The following is a 20,423-nucleotide window of genomic DNA, read 5'->3' as shown; positions in this document are numbered from 1 at the left end:
GTGAGGAGAAAGACCCTACCATTCCCTAATCAACTCTCTTAACTGTCTAACTGAATATCTCTTAAAAGAGCCAGAACAGAATATTTGAACTTGTCCCAGAGTGCATTGATCTAATGATTTTACTATAGTGTGGATACAAATCAAGACTCAACCAGAACTGAACTAGTTTATTTCACTATTCAACTTATTTTGTCTTACAAAGACCTATTTGTTTTGCTTTTTCTAATTTATAAGTCCCTATTTGTATGAGTTTTGACTTTTTTTATGCATCTAAACTTTAATAACTTCATCTTTAAGAAAAGTATGAATCAAAAAAGGTTGGACAGGAGTGGCTTATAAAGTATGGTTTAGGGCATTTGTAAACCCATTGTAGTTTGTGAGTTATCAAGGAAGTAAGATTTTGCTGTTAAAAAAGAAGGAATCAAAATCTAGTGTGGAAAGCCCTTTGTAAAGTAATGACTGGAATAGGAAGTATAAAAAGATATTAGCAGAACCTGCAATTTTGTCTATGGACATAATGGTAGACATTTAGAATTATAAAGTTCTGTTAAAGGGATATAGCAGTGTTTGTGACAGTTATTTTGAAAATTGCCAATTGCAAAATAGTTCAAAGAGTTTTGCTTCCCACAGAGTGGCAGACAGGGTAATGTGGAACAACCCTCTACAGAGAATACCTAGAAAAACTGCAAAATACAAAGTTTGTTTTACTGTATCAGAGAAGTTACCAGGGCAGTGAAGATTTTTGGGGCCAAGATGTGGAAGCAGAAGCTAACCCAGAAAATATGATCCTGGCATTTGGGCTACTTTTTCCTAGAAATGAATTGTTCATTCCAGAAGAGGAAGCTGGATGGAAAAGAAGAGGATGAGAAGATGAGCAGAGCTTCTGACAGATTCAGAGGACTAAGATGACAAAAATGACTAAAATGGACAAAAGAGGAAATAGAAAATCTGAATATTTGACTATTAAATGAATTTAATCTGTAATTAAAAACCTTAACTACAAAGAAATCTATATACTGTGATGGCTTTAATGGAGAATGTCATAATGTCATTTAGAAAGGTCTGAGAGTACTATTGTAGATAAAAAGAGGTTAAAGGCATATAACAATCAAAATGTAATGTATGATCCTTGATTGACTCTTGAATCAGAAAAAAATTACATATTTTTGGGGCCATTGGAGAAATCTGAATATAGGCTGGACGTCATTAGGTAATATTAGATCTCAGGTGTGATAATGTTGTGGCTATGTAAGAGGATATCCTAAATCTCAGGAGAAGCATACCGTAGTATATATAGTGAAATCTCATGAAGATTAAAATGTACTGTCAAATGTGTCAGCAAAAGAAATACACATGATGTGTGTGTGATCAAATGTTTACAATGAGTGGATTAATAAATATGAGAAGATAGGGTGATTTGCTGTTGGTTTAAAAATTACGTGATTATTCAGTAGAGAAAAAGCATTTTATGAATATCTAACATTACTTATGATAAAAATTCTCAACAAACTAGGAACAGAAGGAGATTTTGTTAATCTGATAAGCAGTAGCTATAAAACACTTAGAACAAACATACTTAATAGTACAAAGTTAGAAGCTTCTCTAAGGTACGGAATTAGACACAAATGCCTATTACCACTTCTGTTTCTCACCATATTAAAATCCTTGCTAACATAATATGGCAAGAAAAGTAAAGGCATAAAGACTGGAAGAAAAAAAAAAACTTTCCATTTTTTCACATGACTGTACCTGTAGAAAATGAATTTAACAAGGTTAATATAAAAATCAATTTTATTTCTACTTACTAGAAGCACATTAAAATTACATTTATCTTTATGTAAATACATTTTACCTTAAATTTTATAGATTTTAATTTATTTTCCATTTACAAAAGTATGAAATAGGAATACATTTTACAAAAAATAAGCAACACTTCTTCATGGAAAACTAAAATATTACTGAGAGAATTTAAAAAAGATCTAAATAAACAGAGGGATATACCAAGGATTGGAAGACTCACTGTTATAATGATATATTTTTTACCTAAATTGATCTATAGATTCAATGCTATCCCGAGCACAGTCTTATGTTTGAGGGTGTGTGTGTGTGTGTGTGTATATGTGTGGAAATTGACAAGGTAATATGAAAGTTATATGGAAATTCAAAGGCAAAGAGCAGCCTGGTTAACTGTGAAAAATAAAGAGGGAAAACTTACTCTAGTAGATATTAAAACTTATTATAAAGATAAGTAGACAGTGTAGTGTTGGTCCAAGAATAGGCAAATGGACTAGTATGACAGAATATAGCCCAGAAACAAACCTACAGATAGAAGTATACTTGATTTATAATGAAGGCCAAACAATAGTGAGACAAGGCTATTTTTTCAGTATATGGTGCTGGGTCAACTGCATAGATGAAAAAAAGTATCTATTTTAAAAATAATTTTAAACAGCCTACAGAATTAAGCATGACACACAAAACAATACATCTCCTAAAAGATGTAAAAGAGTATCTTCATGATCTTGGTATGTGCCAAAATTTATCAAATAGAGAACAAAAAGTACAAAGGGAATGATTAAGGTGGACTGTAGTAAAATTAATGCCTTCTATTTATTAAGAGTAAAAAGGCAAAACACAGAGTGGGAGAATATAGCTTCAAGATATATAACCAAAAAGAGAGCTTGTATCCAGATTAAATATGAGCTCCTACAAATCAATAATGAAAGGACAGCTAATCCTATAAAAACATGAGTAAGAGCTTTGAACAAGGACTGCACAGGAGATAATTGGCCAGTAAACATGAAAAAGGCTTCAGCTTCATTGGTAGTCAAGGAGATGCCACTACATGCCCATTAGAATGGTTAAAATGAAAAAGACTGACGTACTTATTGTTAGGATCAAGAATGTGAAACAAGAATTTTCGTTCACTGCTGCTAGAGTTCACAGTTGGTACAACCACTTTGCGTAACTGTTTGACAGTGTCTACCATTACCTACTATGATTGGATAAGTGATATTTTAAATCTTAGAACATCAGTGTCCAATAAAAATGCTTGTACATACGTGTATATCAAAAATATGTGCATTCATGGCAACATTATTTGTGATAGCCTTAATGTAGAAACAACCCAGTTCATTGTTAAAAAGCTTAAGTTGTTGTATGTAGACTACCTTATAGCAATTACAGGTTACAACTATGTATAACATTATAAGTGAATCTTATAATGTTGACAAAAGAAGCCATACAATACATATTGTGATTCCATTAATATAAAATTGAAAACTAGGCATGACAGTCTCTGGTTTTAGAAGTCAGGATAGTGGGTACTCTTGAGGAAGGAGGTAGTGACTAGGAGTGAATGTGAGGGAGGTTTCTGGGTAGCTGATAATGTTCTGATTCTTGAAGTAGTTAACCAGATTACACAGGTGTGTTCATTTTTTTGATAATTCTTTGAGCTGTATGTGTACTGTATATTGTTATAGTCAATAGAATTACTATGCTTTATATATTACATAAATTAAAAATGAAATATTTCAGATTGATAAGTGACATGCTTGTGTACTTATTTAGCTTGAGGTTTGGCTATCATGGTGACAACTCCTATGTACCATGCTCAGGCCCTGGTTAACCAGTATCATAAATATAATAAATTGGTGTTTTTCATTCTCATGCCTATTTTTATATTTGTGTTACATATTTATACATCCATAAATATATGTATTAGGAATATATTCAGCTCAAATATCAAAACCTATTGTAGTGATAAAGACACCAAGTGGGTTAATTTGTTTCATATGACAAGTTCCCTATGTAGGTCAGCAGCTTGATAATGGTAGGGCTCAAGTCTGTGCTAATGATTTGGCCTTTTCACATTTGTTGCCTTTTATTCACCAAATAATCTGCTCCACATCTAGGCATTATATCTGTGTACTTGATGCAACTATATTTCTTGTACTGTCTTTATTTGCTTTTCAGTTTCCTAACTTTTTTATAGTTTGGGATAATTACAAAGTATCAGTTAATATATGTGGGTACAAATTCAGTTCTGTCAGTTACTAGTGGGTAGCTAGTTAATCACTACACCTCTTTTCTCTTCTATAATATGATGATAACAGTTCTTACCCTTTGTAGTTGTTGTGATGTTAAGTACTAGTATAAAGTGCCTAGGGTTAATCTGATAAGTGGCTGTCAATGAATAATTTTATTATAACTTAGATGTGCTAATAACCATTAGTAAACAAATAGTTCCTTCTATGGGTTAAATGTTATGACAGATGTAATGTGTCCAGTGATTTACTGGTTCAAAGGGCAGGAAACTGCTTAGGTAAGTCAGGAAACAATTCATAGAGAAGGTAACACTGGACAGCATTATATTGTGTTTTGAATGTTTCAAAGACAGAGGTGTTATATTTATGTCCATTTTACAAGAGAAATTTTTAAAAAGCTGGATAACTATAAAAATCAAGAGGACTTTGCAAATGTATCAGCTGTGTAAATAGGCAATTCAGATTACCTGGGAATATAGCTAAACAATTGTAAACAGAATGGATGCTGGCTGGGTACAGTGGCTTATGCCTGTAATCCCAGAATTTTGGGAGGCCAAGGCGGGTGGATCGCTTGAACTCAGGAGTTTGAGACTAGCCTAGTCAACATGGTGAAACCCCATCTCTACAAAATATACATAAACAATTAGCCAGGCATGGTAGCGCATGTCTGTAGTCCCAGCTACTCAGGAGGCTGAGTTTGGAGGATGACTTGAGTCCAGGAGGCAGAGTCCAGGAGGTAGAGGCTGGAGTGAGCCAAGATCATGCCTCTGCACTCCAGACTGGGTGACAGTCAGACCCTATCTCCAAAAAAGAAATAAAAGTTCTTGACAATTTGCTTTAGTTTATTAGTAGATTATTTTTCATTAACAAATTATGATTCTTTAAATATAAGAAAATTTAAAACTGCATTCCTTAGTAGAGGCATTTTAAAAGTGATACTTTTAAATAGTATTATGAGTATAATATTACTAAGCATCTGATATATGGATACAATACTAAAGTGTATACTTTAATCTTTTTTGTTTTTCCTTCGATGTTAAAAAAGTCTAAAATGGCAGTTAAATCTCAGTGAGCTATGTGATTTGTTTTAATTTCCTTAGTGATACTCAAAATGATGGTTTTATTATAGGAAGCTTTTATATGAAGTCTAATTCAGACTTTTATGTTAGCTATTTGGTTGCCTGGGAAGTTACATTGTAATTTGATGCAGGGTTTTATACTACTGGAAAGGTAATATAGTGGCTCGTTGCTGCCTTAAAGTTGCAAGTTGAGTATTCACATTTTGTAATGAATGTACATAAAATTAAATGGCTGTTTTTAAAACATAGGGAAATGCCTTGAACTAATTTTAATCTTTTGTACTACTACTCTTTTTTTCTAACAAATATCTTTGTTTGCTTTCCTTTATTTGCTCATCCCAAAGGCAACAGTCTTTATGTAAATGTAGTAATAATTTTAACATTTAAGTAACTCCTTCAAATCACTATATTGAACATTTCTTGAATACATTTCCTGTGTAATGCAAGGTATTGCTAAAGATGCTTTCATGCACAGAAAGAGTTATATACTCTAAAATACATGAGTCTTATTATACTAAATTACATTACTTAGGCAATTTTAAAATTATATCACAGAAATTGTTCATTTTATTCCCCCAAAAGCCACATGGAAAATGCCTACCTCTGTTAGCTCAAAAGTTTGATAATTTTGTGATCATTTGAAAGATGTTTTAATACTCCCCCCCTCAAAAAAAAAAAAAAAAAAAAAAAAAAACCTGGCTTTTTCTTGTAGCATCAGTATGTTTTGTAATCTCTGTATCTGAGTTTTCTGTAAAAGGAGGAAAATATTAGCAAGATTCATGAGACTAGTTTAGATATTGTACTTGTTTAATCATTACACTGGAATGTGTGTAATGATTGGAAATGAACAGGAATATACAGAGGGAAAAATTATGGAGACATGATATATTTTATATTCAAGTTGAATCATTTTTGTATTTTGTTAAATAATGTACTTTGTTGTATCTAATGTTGTAGGTAAGGTCCTGTATTTTACATATTTGTAAAAGAAAACATCATAATACTTACCAGATTCAAAAAAATCAGCGAATCTCTGAGGATTTAACTGGTCAAGGAACTCATTTATTGACAGCTTCTAAATTGAATACTTACTGACTGGGTACAGTGGCTCACGCCTGTAATCCCAGCCCTTTGGGAGGCCGAGATAGGTGGATCACCCGAACTCAGGAGTTTGAGACCAGCCTGGGCCATATGGTGAAACAACTCTACAAAAAATATATAAAAATTAGCTAGGCATAGTGGCGTGTGCCTGTACTCCCAGCTACTCAGGAGGCTGAGACTGGAGAATCACTTGAGCCCAGGAGGCGAAGGTTGCAGGGAGCTGAGATCGCGTCACTGCACTGCAGCCTGGGTAACAGAGCAAGACTCCGTCTCAAAACTGCACTTCAGTCTGGGTGACAGAGCAAGACTCTGTCTCAAAAAAAGTTAAAAAATACTTATCAATTATGGATGCAAGTGATTGATATTTTATTTCAATCTTTAAAATTTTCTACTCATCGTTTTCCCAAGATTCCTCAACTATTAAAGTAGGCTACAGAAAAAAGTGACAACTTAAAACCATATAATTCTTAATATTTTGAATCAAAAGAAAACAGATGTAAATAGTGTGTTGAGGATGACTGACAATTGTAAACATCATTTAACTCTTTGATTTTAAAAACATATTTTATAATCATATAGTAACAACCAAATATATAGTTCTATATGGTTAGATTCTATGTAAAGTTTTTTTTTTTTTAAGTTTGAAAATTATTTATAATAAAAGAGCACCAGTCAGCTAGCCAAGTTGAGTTCTGATCATGCTCTGCTACTTAATTGTGGTTTTTGGCAAGCCTCTTTGACTTTTGACTTTTTTTTTTAAATTCTGGGAAGTGCCTTGTAGTTTACTGTGCATTTCACAACCCATTTCCTCTCAATATAACTGCGAAGTAGGATGAGTATTTCTTCTTAATAAAAGTATTGTAGGGACTTTCTAAGTGCATCCTTTTAAATGTGTTACAGTTGAAGTGCCAGGTGGGCAGAGGCAGTTTTCCGGTTTACGGCTTATGTTATTCAGTGTTTTATAGACAGAAAGATACCCAAGTATGTAGTTTTCTAGAGTAGTTTCTTTAAAAGTTTGGAGTTCTTAAGTTTTATTTAAACTTCGACAGTTGATTGGTTTATCAACTTATCTGTGGCCAAATCTAAACTTAAAATCCTGATTCCTCTTCGAAAGGTGAACATAGTGAGTGATATGAAGCAGACAGAAAAAGCTTTAAGAATTGGGTGCAAATGTTAAGTTACCAAAGATCATAAACCTAATCGTTTGTATTATTACTTAAATTACATATAGAATATAAAGAGAAGTGAACAAAAGGCTATTTTGGAACAGGATTCTCACAGTTAATGTAACATGTTCAATTTTGGATTTAGTGTCGGAAAACAAGAACATGACTACAACACCTTTCTACTTTAGAAGTGTACCACACGCGTTGTCCAAAGCCGTCCCATCTCTCCCTTCCGATGTGGCCAATTGGGTGGTGGTTCAGGCTGCTCATAGAGAATCGCTTAGTATTTCCCTGCCAATTACATTTTTGTTGAAGGTAGGTTGGGCCTTGGATAGCTTTGGCTAATTAGACAACTGACTACATCATTTTCGTCAGATGTGTTGTCTACATTTTACAAACTCTTATCATGCATTTTAGTCACCAAAAAAACATTGAGTGGGCTGTACGAGCAAGTTGTGGTGCATCCTTTGCGGCCGCAGCACCTGGAGTCCTTGGTCTGCTCCAATCTGATCCGCACTCTCATCCGGGCAGCGTGCTAACAGCCAGTCTCTTACGCCAACACGTCATCTCATGCCGACAGCGTGCTGGAAAGCATGTCGGTGTCCCTTAGGAAAGACAAGCAGGTGTGGTTGCAGGAAGGTGGTGGAAGTGGACGTTACCATCTCATGTTTTGGTGCCCTGAAAAAGTTCATTGTTTTCAGACTGCTATAGTCATTATTTTTGTTGTGTAGCCATTCATGTCAACAAATAGTGCTGGCTAGTGGAACTCCCAGAACAGTAAGGCATATAGAGATTCTCTCTTGAGATACTGCTTTGTGGTATGAACACGTGTCCATTTCACATAGGTTGTGCAGAAGGAGAGTTAGTAATTAGGGTAGAATATTAACATTTATGAAACACCACAACCCAGCTAAGTTTAAATGTTTTAAGTATTTGTGATTTTGAAATTATAGTTTTAAGTTAATGGTTATTAAAATTTGAAACTCCAAAAAAGTAGCCTTTGATCTTTGTTGATGTTTCTATGAGTCTACAATTATTTTCTCTTCAAACATGGGCTTATAACTTTTCACCCACTCTTAATGGACTTTTAAAGGCAAGATATGTAAATCTGCTGCATTATATTTAGTGAATGTAATATGTGGCTATATCAGAATTCAACCAGTAACCTAATAATGGATATTTAAGTTAAATACACTTTTACGTTACATAATAAGGCTATTCTTCAACTATTTTATTTCTTAAGGTGACCTATTTATTTTTAAAATTTATTTTGTAAACATGAATTAGAAATAAGTTCTACTTTCTAGGAATTTACAGGGAATCAGTGTGACATAGGGGAAATAATTTGTTTAGGAGTTAGAAGACTACTGTTAATCTTGTTTAATGACGTAATAGCTATTTGATCTTTCCCTAATTACTCAAATTCTGTTTCCATTTAACATCTATAAAATGGAGATACTTTTGTTAGGGCAAAGTGAGATAATTATGTGAAAGTTTTAGTAAATTATTATTTTTTAAAAAATCCCAAGATGTAAAGTGATAACAATACTATCTTTACAAAAAATATATATTTAAAATGGTAGATGTTTGTAAATGTGAATTCCATTTTGCTCAGACTTTAGTATCAGTTGTATCAACCCTTTTAAATTATCTGTAGAAGTGCCATAATCCCCAAATTATCCAAAACCTGTTTTACAAGTTATAAGTAAAATGTATAGAATGAATAAATAAATGTACATAAATGCATAAATGCTATTGAATTAATTTAAAAGCACTATAGAAGATTTTCAGATATTTTCTTAAATGCTAAAAGAATAATTGTATGTCAGATAATTGTGTAAATTATTTATAACAGTAAAAGTAGACTTCATACTTGAACAAATTGGAAACACATGTTGTAAAATTGCTTATTTTCCTACATATAAATTGTTAATCTTCTACACATGACTGAATAGCAGACAAAGTAAAAAGTTACTGAGGCAGTTTGGTGTAGTATAAAAATACTAGCCTGGTGTCAGTGAGGCCTGAGTCTAGTTTGAATCAACTAATCTTTGTGGAGCCACCTATTTGGGGCTAAGTACAGTGAGGAATACTACAGTGGTATTGTCATCAATACCATTTACAATGTATTCAACGTTGTACTCATCTTGAAAGAGGCAGTTGAGCTGTATTCTGAAACATGGGTAGGATTTGAAAAATCAGAGGCCTTGAAGAAGAATCAGTATGATATAGAAATAGGCATAGAGTGGGGTAGAACATGGTTTTTGGTTAAGAAATTCTTTTTGGCTGGAGCAGGAAATGTATAATAGCTAATAAGACTGGAAAATAAAATGCTGGGATCAGTTTCTGGTAGTGTAGAAGCTTGGATCAAGCTATAGTAAGCTGTTGAAAATTTGTGAATAATGATATTGGAGTCATGTTTCCTTCCTTCTTTCCTTTTTTGCTCTTTTCTTTCTTCCTTTTTTTTTTTTTTGATGGAGTCTCATTCTGTCACCTAGGCTGGAGTACAGTGGCACTATCTCTGCTCACTGCAACCTCCGCCTCCTAGGTTCAAGCGATTCTCCTGCCTCAGTCTCCCGAGTAGCTAGGATTACAGGTGTGTGGCACCACACCCAGCTAATTTTTATATTTTTAGTAAAGACGGGATTTTGCCATGTTGACCAGGCTAGTCTTGAATTCCTGACCTCTGTGATCCACCCACCTTGGCCTCCCAAAGTGCTGGGATTACAGGCGGGAGCAACTACAGAGTCATGTTTTTTAGGAAGATATCAGTGTTCATTACATTATTAACTTTACCAGTATTTAGGTAAGTCACATAGGCTTTGGGGGCCTTTTGAAGATTTAAATTCTTGTTTTCTTCCCTAAGAATATTCTTTGAAACCCATGTCAGAAATACAGATTCTTTTCTTTTTTTATTTGAGAAAATTGGATATGAGAAAATGCCTTAAATAAATTAGAGGCTGATTCTTCTTATATTTACTTCTAGCCTCTTTTAAACAGGAGCTTTCTTTTTTATTTTATAATATGACTAACTTTATCTTCAACTTAATACATATTCTTGATGGTATTAAATGTTTTTGAATAACAACTATAGAAATATTTCTTGCCATCTCAGGTTTATGGTACAAATTGGAAAGAAAAGTATAGGTTTTTGAGGTTTCCTTGAAGCTCCAAAAGTCTGTAATTCAGGTTGTTTTCTGTACCTTACTTTGGTTTATTTAACTAGCTCATCAAATCAATCTTTAAAATTAGTTTTAAAGTGAGTTTTAGCTAGTGCCTCAAGTTGTTTTTAGAAAGAAGTGGTAAGGATTTTATTAGGTATTTTCTGTACTTAGATACATAATAATTACTGATAATGATTTATTTATCTAAAGTAGTTCTTTGGGAAATAAATACTTTTTCAGGAATGTGTTGGTTCCTGCTCCTTAAATTGGCTATCTTTATTGCTGTGTTTTTGTTGTTTTTTATACAAGGTCTCACAACTGTTTCCCAGGCTGAATACAGTGACACAATCATGGCTCACTGCAGCCCCAGCCTTCCAGGCTCAAGCGATCCTTCCACCTCAGCCTCCTGAGTAGCTGGGACTAGAGGTGCGCACCACCATGCCTGGCTAATTTTTAAAAATTTTTGTAGAGATGGTTCTCACCATGTTGCCCAGGCTGGTCTTGAACTCCTAGACTCAAGTGATCTTCCTGCCTTGACCTTCCAGAGTGTGGGGATTATACGGAGCCACTACACCTGGTCTATTGCTATAATTTGACTGTTAGATTTACTCAGGAGAATATCTGTGGTAATTTTTTGGAAGATCGTAACTTGAACCATGATTCAATTGAGCTAATACTGTTTCTTTTGTCTTTGAATAGTTGGAACTGATAATGGCAGAGAAGCAATTGAAAGTGGGGCTGCATTTCTCTTCATGACATTTCACTTGAAGGACTCTGTTGGTCACAAGGAAACAAAGGCTATCAAACAGATGTTTGGCCCCTTTCCATCATCATCTGCCACTGCAGCTTGTAATGCTACTAATCGAATTATTTCTCACTTTAGTCAAGATGATCTTACTGCTCTTGTGCAGGTGACAGAAAAAGAACATGGCGATAGGGTTTTTTTTGGTAAAAATTTAGTGTTTTCATTTGACATGCATGATTTGGACCACTTTGACGAACTACCAATAAATGGTGAAACTCAGAAAACTATAAGCCTAGATTACAAGAAGTTTCTGAATGAACATCTCCAGGAGGCTTGCACCCCAGAACTCAAGCCTGTGGAAAAAACAAATGGCTCCTTTTTGTGGTGTGAAGTTGAAAAGTACTTAAATTCAACTTTGAAAGAAATGACTGAAGTGCCAAGAGTAGAAGATCTTTGCTGTACTTTGTATGATATGCTTGCTTCTATTAAAAGTGGTGATGAACTTCAGGATGAGGTATAGTTGAAATGATTGATTTTTTTATATTAATGTGAACTATCTTAATGAAATAGTGTTTTTAAACATGGGTGGTTAGCAAAGAAAGTTCTTTAATGTTCTGTATAGTAGTTGAATCTATAGCCAAATGGTTTCAGATAGCAGGCCTGTATATACTTTCCCACTGGATAGTTACAGGAGGTCTGAAAGTGTAATAAGTGTAGCAGAGGAGTCAGCAGGCAATAGTTGGGTGTCCACATGCCCTGGTTACTGGGACAGTGCTGGTTTGATGTCAACTTAATTTTAATACTGGACAAATTGAATGAGTAACATATTTCATGAAAGATTAAGAGAGATGGCCTACTGTTGAGAAAGGACAGGCTTTGAAACCAGTTTGTTCTTCCCTTTCCACTTACTGGTTGTGACACTTTAGGTAACTTAATATCTCAGAAACTCAATTTTCTTGTTGGGCTATCTCAAGGAGACACCAATATCAAGACAGAATTGTTATAAGGATTGAATATGATATATGCAAAATGATAAGTAACATAGTAAATAATGATTATGTGGTAGTTGTGATTATTTTCGTTGTTATTATTGGAATTAAGAATTTTTAAATCACATTGCATATCAGAAATACAGAAAAAATACTAGCTGTATTTTTCAGAGAAAAGAGAATTAGCTAAGTAGGTATTGGAGGACTTAACCCATGATAGTGATAGGTGTTATGCCGACTAATGTTAGTTTGGAAGTAAGGTATTGTATCATTAATTCTGTGATCAGTCTTATTTACCTTGAATGTTTTACACTTGGTTTAATTTATATCAGATCTATTCTACACTATTAAGTTTTCTCTAACATTCTGAACATAATATTGTTTTAAAAACTGTGATTTATGAAGAAAATTTTACTAATATTTGCTCATCATAATAGCGGTTATCCAATTATGATTATAGTAAACTGAAACTTATGAATGTCTAATTAATGGATATTTTATTTTCTTAGTGAGCCATAAAACCATTACTTTCACTTCTGAATATCTATAGTAAGTTTGTATTTCTTAGTCTTTCACCACAATTTTAAAGTATGTAACTGAATCTGATTGTTGGAAGGGGAATATTTGTTCTGGATTTTTTTCGTAATAGCTTCATTTTCATATATTTATTGTATGCTTATTGTATTGCTAGGTACAGTGCTATTTACTGAACGTAAAAGGATAAATAAAATAGTAAACTTGTTCTCAGAATTAATTGTCTAGCAGGAGGAGACATGTCAACAAGTAACTGTATTGAAATATCATAAGTATTATAATACTACATGCAAAGAAAGTAGGTGCGTAAAAGAACAAGTCATAGATTTTATAGAGGTGTTAGTATGAGGAAAAGTATGCATAGAGAAGGTTAAGCTTGAACCAAGTCTTAAGATAAGACTAGATTTAACTCTTTCAAATGGACCAGAAAGGTAGGGAGCATATTTCAGGCTTGAACACTGTTTTCAGAGAGCTGTAGCTCTATACAGCAAGCCTACAAGATGCAAAGGTGGAGTGCTGAGAAACAAGGGTATGCAGATAGGTAAGAGCAAAGGAGGTGAGGGCTGTGCACCTTGTTAAGGTATATGACAAGCCACCCTGAAGCCTACATAGTTTGGTTCAATGATTTTTTTCAACCAGGGTTAATGGATAGTTTAACATGTAAGTTAATATTTCACATCCCATCAGTGGCTTGAGTGGTAGTTCTTTATGGTTTTATATAGTCAGTGTTTTCCTGTTTGTGTATAAAAATGAATCATTATCATAATTTTTGTTCTGCAGTTTAGGTTATTCACGCTTTATATTTTAGATATAATGCTTTGCTGTTATATGTTACATTCTGTTGTTATAACACGTTTTCAGTATAATTTTCAAGTGATGCTTTAGTAGTTTTCTACAGTTGTTTCCCTACAATTGTTTCACTACAATTGTTCTTGACCAGTGTTGTTTTCACTTTAGGGTGTGCTATACCTTGTGTGTTGTCTATTTACTTCTACATACTTAAGCCTGGAAAGAGGATAATTAAAAAGAGCATAATCAATCAGTTCATATGATAACAGTTAATTTCTATATCTTTTTAAGCTTTTACTTGAGTCTTTATTTAAACAGGAATATTTAAGTAGCATGCTGTGTGCTCTTGCTCCAGAAATGTAAAATGGGAATATTTTACATATAATCTAAGAAAAGCATATAATAAGCATATAAAGCTACTTCTATGCTGATGGCAAAAATTCTTCTCAACCTGTGGTTTCCCAGCTCTGAATAGTTTATTCACCTAATGACTAATTGATGATAAAGCCATTTTTAAGGGCTAGCTATTAAACGTCTTTTTAAAAAAGACCTTTATGTTATTGTTAAACTAGTGTTAGAAACATGGAAACAAAAAGTATATTCATATGATTACATTTGCCACAAAGACCGTGTGAGAGGTTTCCAACTGAAATGTGGAGAGGAATAAGACTAATGACAATAGTAATAATAATAACTGACATTATTACATGACAAGGCATTATGTTAAGTGCTTTATGTGGGTGACTTCATTTAATGTTTATAGCAGTGCTTTGAGATAGGCAGTGCTGGATTAAAATGTTAGAAGCCCTAAGAACTGAAAAAGTTACACTCTGAGGCATTTCTCCTCCCCTCCCATATGTGATTAAAAATTTTTAAAAAATAGCATACTAAAGCAAGCATAAGAAAATCTGACGAAATTTCATTTATTACCATGGTGATAAAGTTGATGTCTTTTCAGACATCAAGTTCCTTTTGAGAAGTTTTTCTAACTTTCCTGGTCTGCTTTGCTGGTACCTTAAGTAAATGCTTTGTCAGCCCCATAGATTATTGCTTGCTGGTGGCAGATATTTTATAGATTAGCAAATTGATTGTGGAGATGCTGGGAAATTTGTCTGGAGGTACAGAGTAGATAGTGGATCCAGGATGTAAATTCAGACATTCTGACAAAGTACACAGGCACACTGAAGTTTAAGTAGATCTGTACATATTCCTGTGTTTTGAAGCTAAGCATCTTAAATTTATGTAGGGGAATTATTGACATCTACTCTTAATTCAAAATTTCTTTAGAAACAAGATCTTTTCCTTTTAGAGTTTCAAATAAGGAATTGGCTGAAATAAAAGGATGAAACTTTTAGACCCTGCTTAAGATAAGTTTTTTTTTTTTTTTGAGACGGAGTCTCGCTCTGTCGCCCAGGCTGGAGTGCAGTGGCCGGATCTCGGCTCACTGCAAGTTCCGCCTCCCGGGTTCACGCCATTCTCCTGCCTCAGCCTCCCAAGTATCTGGGACTACAGGCGCCCGCCACCTCACCCGGCTAGTTTTTTGTATTTTTTAGTAGAGACGGGGTTTCACCGTGTTAGCCAGGATGGTCTCGATCTCCTGACCTCGTGATCCGCCCGTCTCGGCCTCCCAAAGTGCTGGGATTACAGGCTTGAGCCACCGCGCCCGGCCAAGATAAGTTTTAATAATTTCTCAGGGAATTTATTACATAGAAAGTACATCTATGTTCTCCTGTTTTAGACTTGTTTAAGATAAATTTTAATAATTCCTCAGGGAATTCATTACATAGAAAGTACATCTATGTCCTCATGTTTTAGACATGTTTAAGATGAGTTTTAATAATTCCTCGGGGAATTCATTACATAGAATGTACGTTTGTGTTCTCCTGTATGTTGTACTAATAAAACAACACGCTTCTTAGCTTTTGCGAATATCATCCCCTTTTCCCTCCCTACCTTGAGCCTCTATGTTACTTTCTTCTAAGAGCATTTCTTCTTTTGGCTTCTGTAATTTTCCAGGTAAGACTGTAGGCATTATGATTTAGCCTTAGAATTTGATTGGCTAGAAGATCTTTAAGGTTCTTTATGTTCTTGAATTGTATTCACTTTTAGAAGTGCATTTTAACACCTGGAAGTGAATAGGACTTGAATATTCCTTGTTATTTTCTTAATCAAAACCTGTCTATTATTGGTACAGATTATCTTCCTGCTGCTGCTGTTTCAGAACCAGAATTGTAGCAGTAGGATTCGTTCTATTGGAATGGTGTAATTAATGGAATTTCAACAGAAAATTTTACCCTAGAAAGTAGTAGTATTAACAACAGTAAAGCTACCAGGTTTTAAGTGCCTGTTATGTATGGACCTGAGCCAGGCTTTCTTCTTTGACCTAACCAGCTTCTTCACAGTCCTGCAATGTGTAGGAATGATATCCTCTTTATAAAGGTGAAGAAAACTGAGGTTCAGTTAGTTGTTTACTAAAGTCACAAAGCAAGAGAGTGGTAGAAATGCTGGGACTTTTTTTCTCAGCATAGATCTACCATTCTTATCTAGTATGCCATCAGATGTTTTGAAGAAAAGAACATTAACTGGCAAGGCTCTTTGAAGGAATCTCTTTTCTTACAAAGCCAGGCCAAATTTTGTCTCTGTTTGCTTATGTCTTACTGACTATGGGCAAATTACTAAGCTCTTGTGAACCTCATTTCTCTAATTTGTGAAATATTTGCTTCACAGTGTTGCTGTGAGGATTTGTGAGATAATATATATGAGACATAATGTTTCACAGACCAGGTTCTCAAGTGTTTGCACCATATAGTTGTATAATCAAACTTGTATTTAGGTGTATACCTTATATGTCAGTAAATAAATTTTTATCTATGCCTTCTTATCTATGGATGTTTCCAATAATAAAGTGATGTTTAAAAGTGAGGTCTTAATTCAGGGAATTATTTAATTATTTTATTTTTTTCCTGCCTGGCTTTTAACGTGTGCCTACCCTAAAGAAAATCTTTTGGACTAAGTTTTGAAGTGAGTTCTGATATTAATAGTTCTTGTTAAGATGGAAAAGATGTTAATAAAAAAAAAAGCTTGAGAAATATTTAAAGTGGGATCTGAAAGGCTAGCATATTGGAGATATATTGAAGTATACATATCTCAGTACTATTTAATATTACATGCTATTTGCAAAGCTATTAATGCTGCTGTAAATATTGATAGAGTTACTGTGTAATGAGTTTTTAGAAAAAGTGAGTTTTGATTTTATTGATATAACCGTAGTTTGCTTTTGTGCAGATGGGCTGCTGCTTTATAGCATTTGTGATTTGACATTTGCTGTTAGTATTATCTCTTGACTCTAGGCAGATGGCATTACTTGACCCATGCAAGTTCATTTCTGAACCTCCAGATACATGTCTGATGTCCAGCAGTGTGAGTTATTTGGTTAGATTGTCTTCTGAGGGAAGACTGTGTATTTTTGGAACTTATTTGCGTCAGAAATGATTCTATCATCCTTTGAAAATTTGGTGGAGAATAATTAGCTTGCTTTAATACAATGATTCTCAAGTTTTTTGTTCTCGAAACTCTTTTGCACTCTTAAAAATTACTGAGAACCTCATATACTTTTTCTTTGTTATTGAGCTCTATTGATATTTACCATATTAGGAATCAAAATTGAAAATTTTTACTATATTAATTTAATAAGTGTCTATTAAATCATTTTTTTTTTTAGTCTTTTTTATTATCCTTTCAGAGACAGAGTCTCATTCTGTTACCCAGGCTGGAGTGTAGTGGCATGACCATAGCTTACTATAACCTGTAACTCCTGGGCTCAAGCAATCCTCCTGCCACAGACTCTCTAGTAGTTAGGACTACAAGGATGCGTCACCACATGCAACTAATTTTTTAAAGAATATTTTTGTAGAGACAGGGTTCTGTGATGTCACCCTGACTGGTCACGAATTCCTGGCCTCAAGTGATCCTCTTGCCACGGCCTCCTGAAGTGCAGGGATTGTAGGCATGAGCCACTGCACCCAGCCCCAAATCATTTAAAATAATAAATACTAAATCTATCATATTACTATAGTATAAATAACATTTGAATGAATAATAACTTTTCTAAAATCAGAAAAGTATGAAGAGTGGCATTGTATCATATTTTTATGAATGATTTCAATGTCTGGCTTAATAGAAGACAGCTAGTTCCCATATATACTTTTGTGTTCAGTATATTCTGATATCACACATTACATTATGTAGCCTCTGCAAAAATCCACTACATTATGCTCATGGGAACATGAGAATGAAAAAGTTAAATAATGTTTTAGTATGATTATGAAAACAATTTTCACCTCATATATCTTCTGAAAGGATCTTAGAGATTCTAGCTCACACTTTGAGAACCTCTCATTTAATGTGTGTATTACAATTTGATAAAGAGGGTGTAATAGTTTTTTTTGTAACTAGAATAAGGTATTTAAAATGTTGCTGTACTGAAAGATTCATATTAGTGCTTTATGAAAAGGCTCTCCATTCATTAGGTGCTGTACATTGTTTTTGGTAGCCTTAGTACTGCTGAGCTATGATACCACATCAGCCAGATTGAATTAGAAGTGTCCTTTCAGCTATGAGGACCAATATGTATTGGTTTTTTGTTGTCTTTCACCAAATAATCAGAAGAGCCTCTACCCTGCTGCCTGAATTGAAAATTATCATTTACAGGAATGTTTAGAATCATAGAATTTCTCCATCCAGTGTGGTATTTGTGTGTTTAGAATTCTATGGAAATGGTGATCCTCATGTAATGAGGTATACTTATTCTGATGAAGAGCTTCTTTTATTCAAATGTTATCCCATCTCTTTCTGGAGTAGTTATATTGTAAATTACTTCTTTTGCTAGCTGATAATACTCCTACTGCCGTTCAGTCCTTTATGTGTGCAATGGGGCAACAAAGGCACAGGCAGCTACTCCTATATGACTATCTTTTAAACATATGATGGCAGTTATGTTTTTTCATTCCTTAGTCTTTTTTTTTTTTTTTACTATGTACAACTTCAGTTTTCTTCTATGTTGACATTAATCCGTTATCAACACAATTTGGATACAGCTGTTTAGTCTTCTAATAGTACTGACATGTAGAATGCTTTGCCCCATCATCTTCAAAGATGTCACACTTCCAGTTGCTTTGCCAATTTAAGAACCGCTAACCTAATAATCTCATAAGAATTATTTTGTCATGACTTTTTTTTTTTAATTCACATTGCCATTTTTTGATGTTAAGCTTACAATTAAGTAGTTTTCACAGTCCATCATTTTTATCTTTTGTTTTTTTCAAATTGGGGACTTTTGCCTTCATCTTACACTTACTATTTTTTTAAAAAAAATTTCTCAAGAGACAGCAATGATTCTGAGATCAAATGTGTAAGTGGTTCTTGAACCTCGTGATATGCTGTGTCAGGGTCTGCATACCTGAACTTATTTGAAGGGCTAGGATGTTCCTTACTACTGTCTCCTTTGCTGTAGCTAGCATTCAATATTTATGGGTTTTGTTCCACTCTTTTCTTTTTTAAGCTAACATTCTCTGTAGGAGAAGATGCAAGCAAAAGTAGTAGTAGTAAGAGAATGACTCTTTTACCTTTCCGAAGGAAAGAACATTTTTTGATTTGTTACTTACTGTGATTTTGCCACCATTTTTTTCTCTTATGTCCTTCTAATTTTCTCAGTTTATGGCTACTAGTGAAGCCATAGTGTTTTATTAGATACCAATCAATTTTTTTCTCTTTTTTTTTTTCAGTATAGTGATGGAAATTTCCATTTTATTGCCACCCATTTTTTATACAACTATATTTTTCTAATTTTGAAAAATATGTCATAGTTTTAGAAAATTTAGTTCATATATAAGCAGAATGCAGGAACTATATCATCTGGGAACCCACCATTATTCAGTCATACTGCAAAATTTTGGAGTATATATCTTTTAAAATAAAATACTTAAAACTAGGTCACACAGGATATATAATTTTGAACCTGCTTTTATGTTCCTTAACATTTTGTAATGCTTGTTTTAATGAGAATAATCTATAATGTAATAATTTTTAATGGTTGCAGGGTAGTATTATTATTTGCTATTGAAGATTCAAGTTTTATCTAGTTTTTTGCTATTATAAATAACATTGCAATAAAGACTCTAACGCTAAAAAAGGAAAAAAACTTAGCCAGGCATGGTGGCATGTGCGTATAGTCCCAGCTACTTGAGAGGCTGAGGTGGGAGGATCACTTGAGCCTGGGAGGTTGAGGCTTTAGTGAGTCATGACTGTGCCACTGCCCTCCATGCTGGTGACAGAGTAAGAGCCTGTCAAAAACGAAAACAAAAAGACTCTTATCCTAAATATTTACTCATGTGTATATAAACTTTTTGAATGTATTCCTATCACTAAACATTTTGCATTCAAAAGTACTCACTGGTTTTGGGTGGAAAATTATTTGGATCAGATGTATCTTTTGTCTGTCTTTAATTTGTGGGTATATGTCTGAATATGTTCATACTGCATACTCTAAAGTGATATGCCCATTTTCTCCCAAGTTTCTTTTCACTTCCACATTGTCTGCTATTTTAGGTTATTCATTACTATTTTTACTTTAAAAGGGATACAGTTTTTATGAGGAAAAACTCAAGAATCCTGTGTTCGGCCGGGCGCGGTGGCTCAAGCCTGTAATCCCAGCACTTTGGGAGGCCGAGACGGGCGGATCACGAGGTCAGGAGATCGAGACCATCCTGGCTAACACGGTTAAACCCCGTCTCTACTAAAAAATACAAAAAA

The 20,423-nt window shown here is 34.0% G+C and overlaps 1 protein-coding gene across 1 annotated transcript in view; it reads left to right on the top strand.

Annotated features, from left to right (window-relative positions):
• The window catches only part of LOC108520834 (activating signal cointegrator 1 complex subunit 3-like), a 182,135-nt gene that overhangs the window by 20,141 nt on the left and 141,571 nt on the right, over positions 1-20,423 (top strand). The window contains exon 4 of the mRNA XM_017860374.1: positions 11,256-11,815. Within this exon, the coding sequence (XP_017715863.1) occupies positions 11,256-11,815 (560 nt within the window). The remainder of the gene's footprint in view (positions 1-11,255; positions 11,816-20,423) is intronic.

The sequence above is a fragment of the Rhinopithecus bieti genome, unplaced genomic scaffold (assembly GCF_001698545.2).
Source record: "Rhinopithecus bieti isolate Rb0 unplaced genomic scaffold, ASM169854v2 scaffold_53725, whole genome shotgun sequence".
Lineage (NCBI taxonomy): Eukaryota > Metazoa > Chordata > Mammalia > Primates > Cercopithecidae > Rhinopithecus > Rhinopithecus bieti.
Note: the sequence above shows the minus strand (reverse complement) of the source record. Positions and strands in the feature narration are given on the sequence as shown.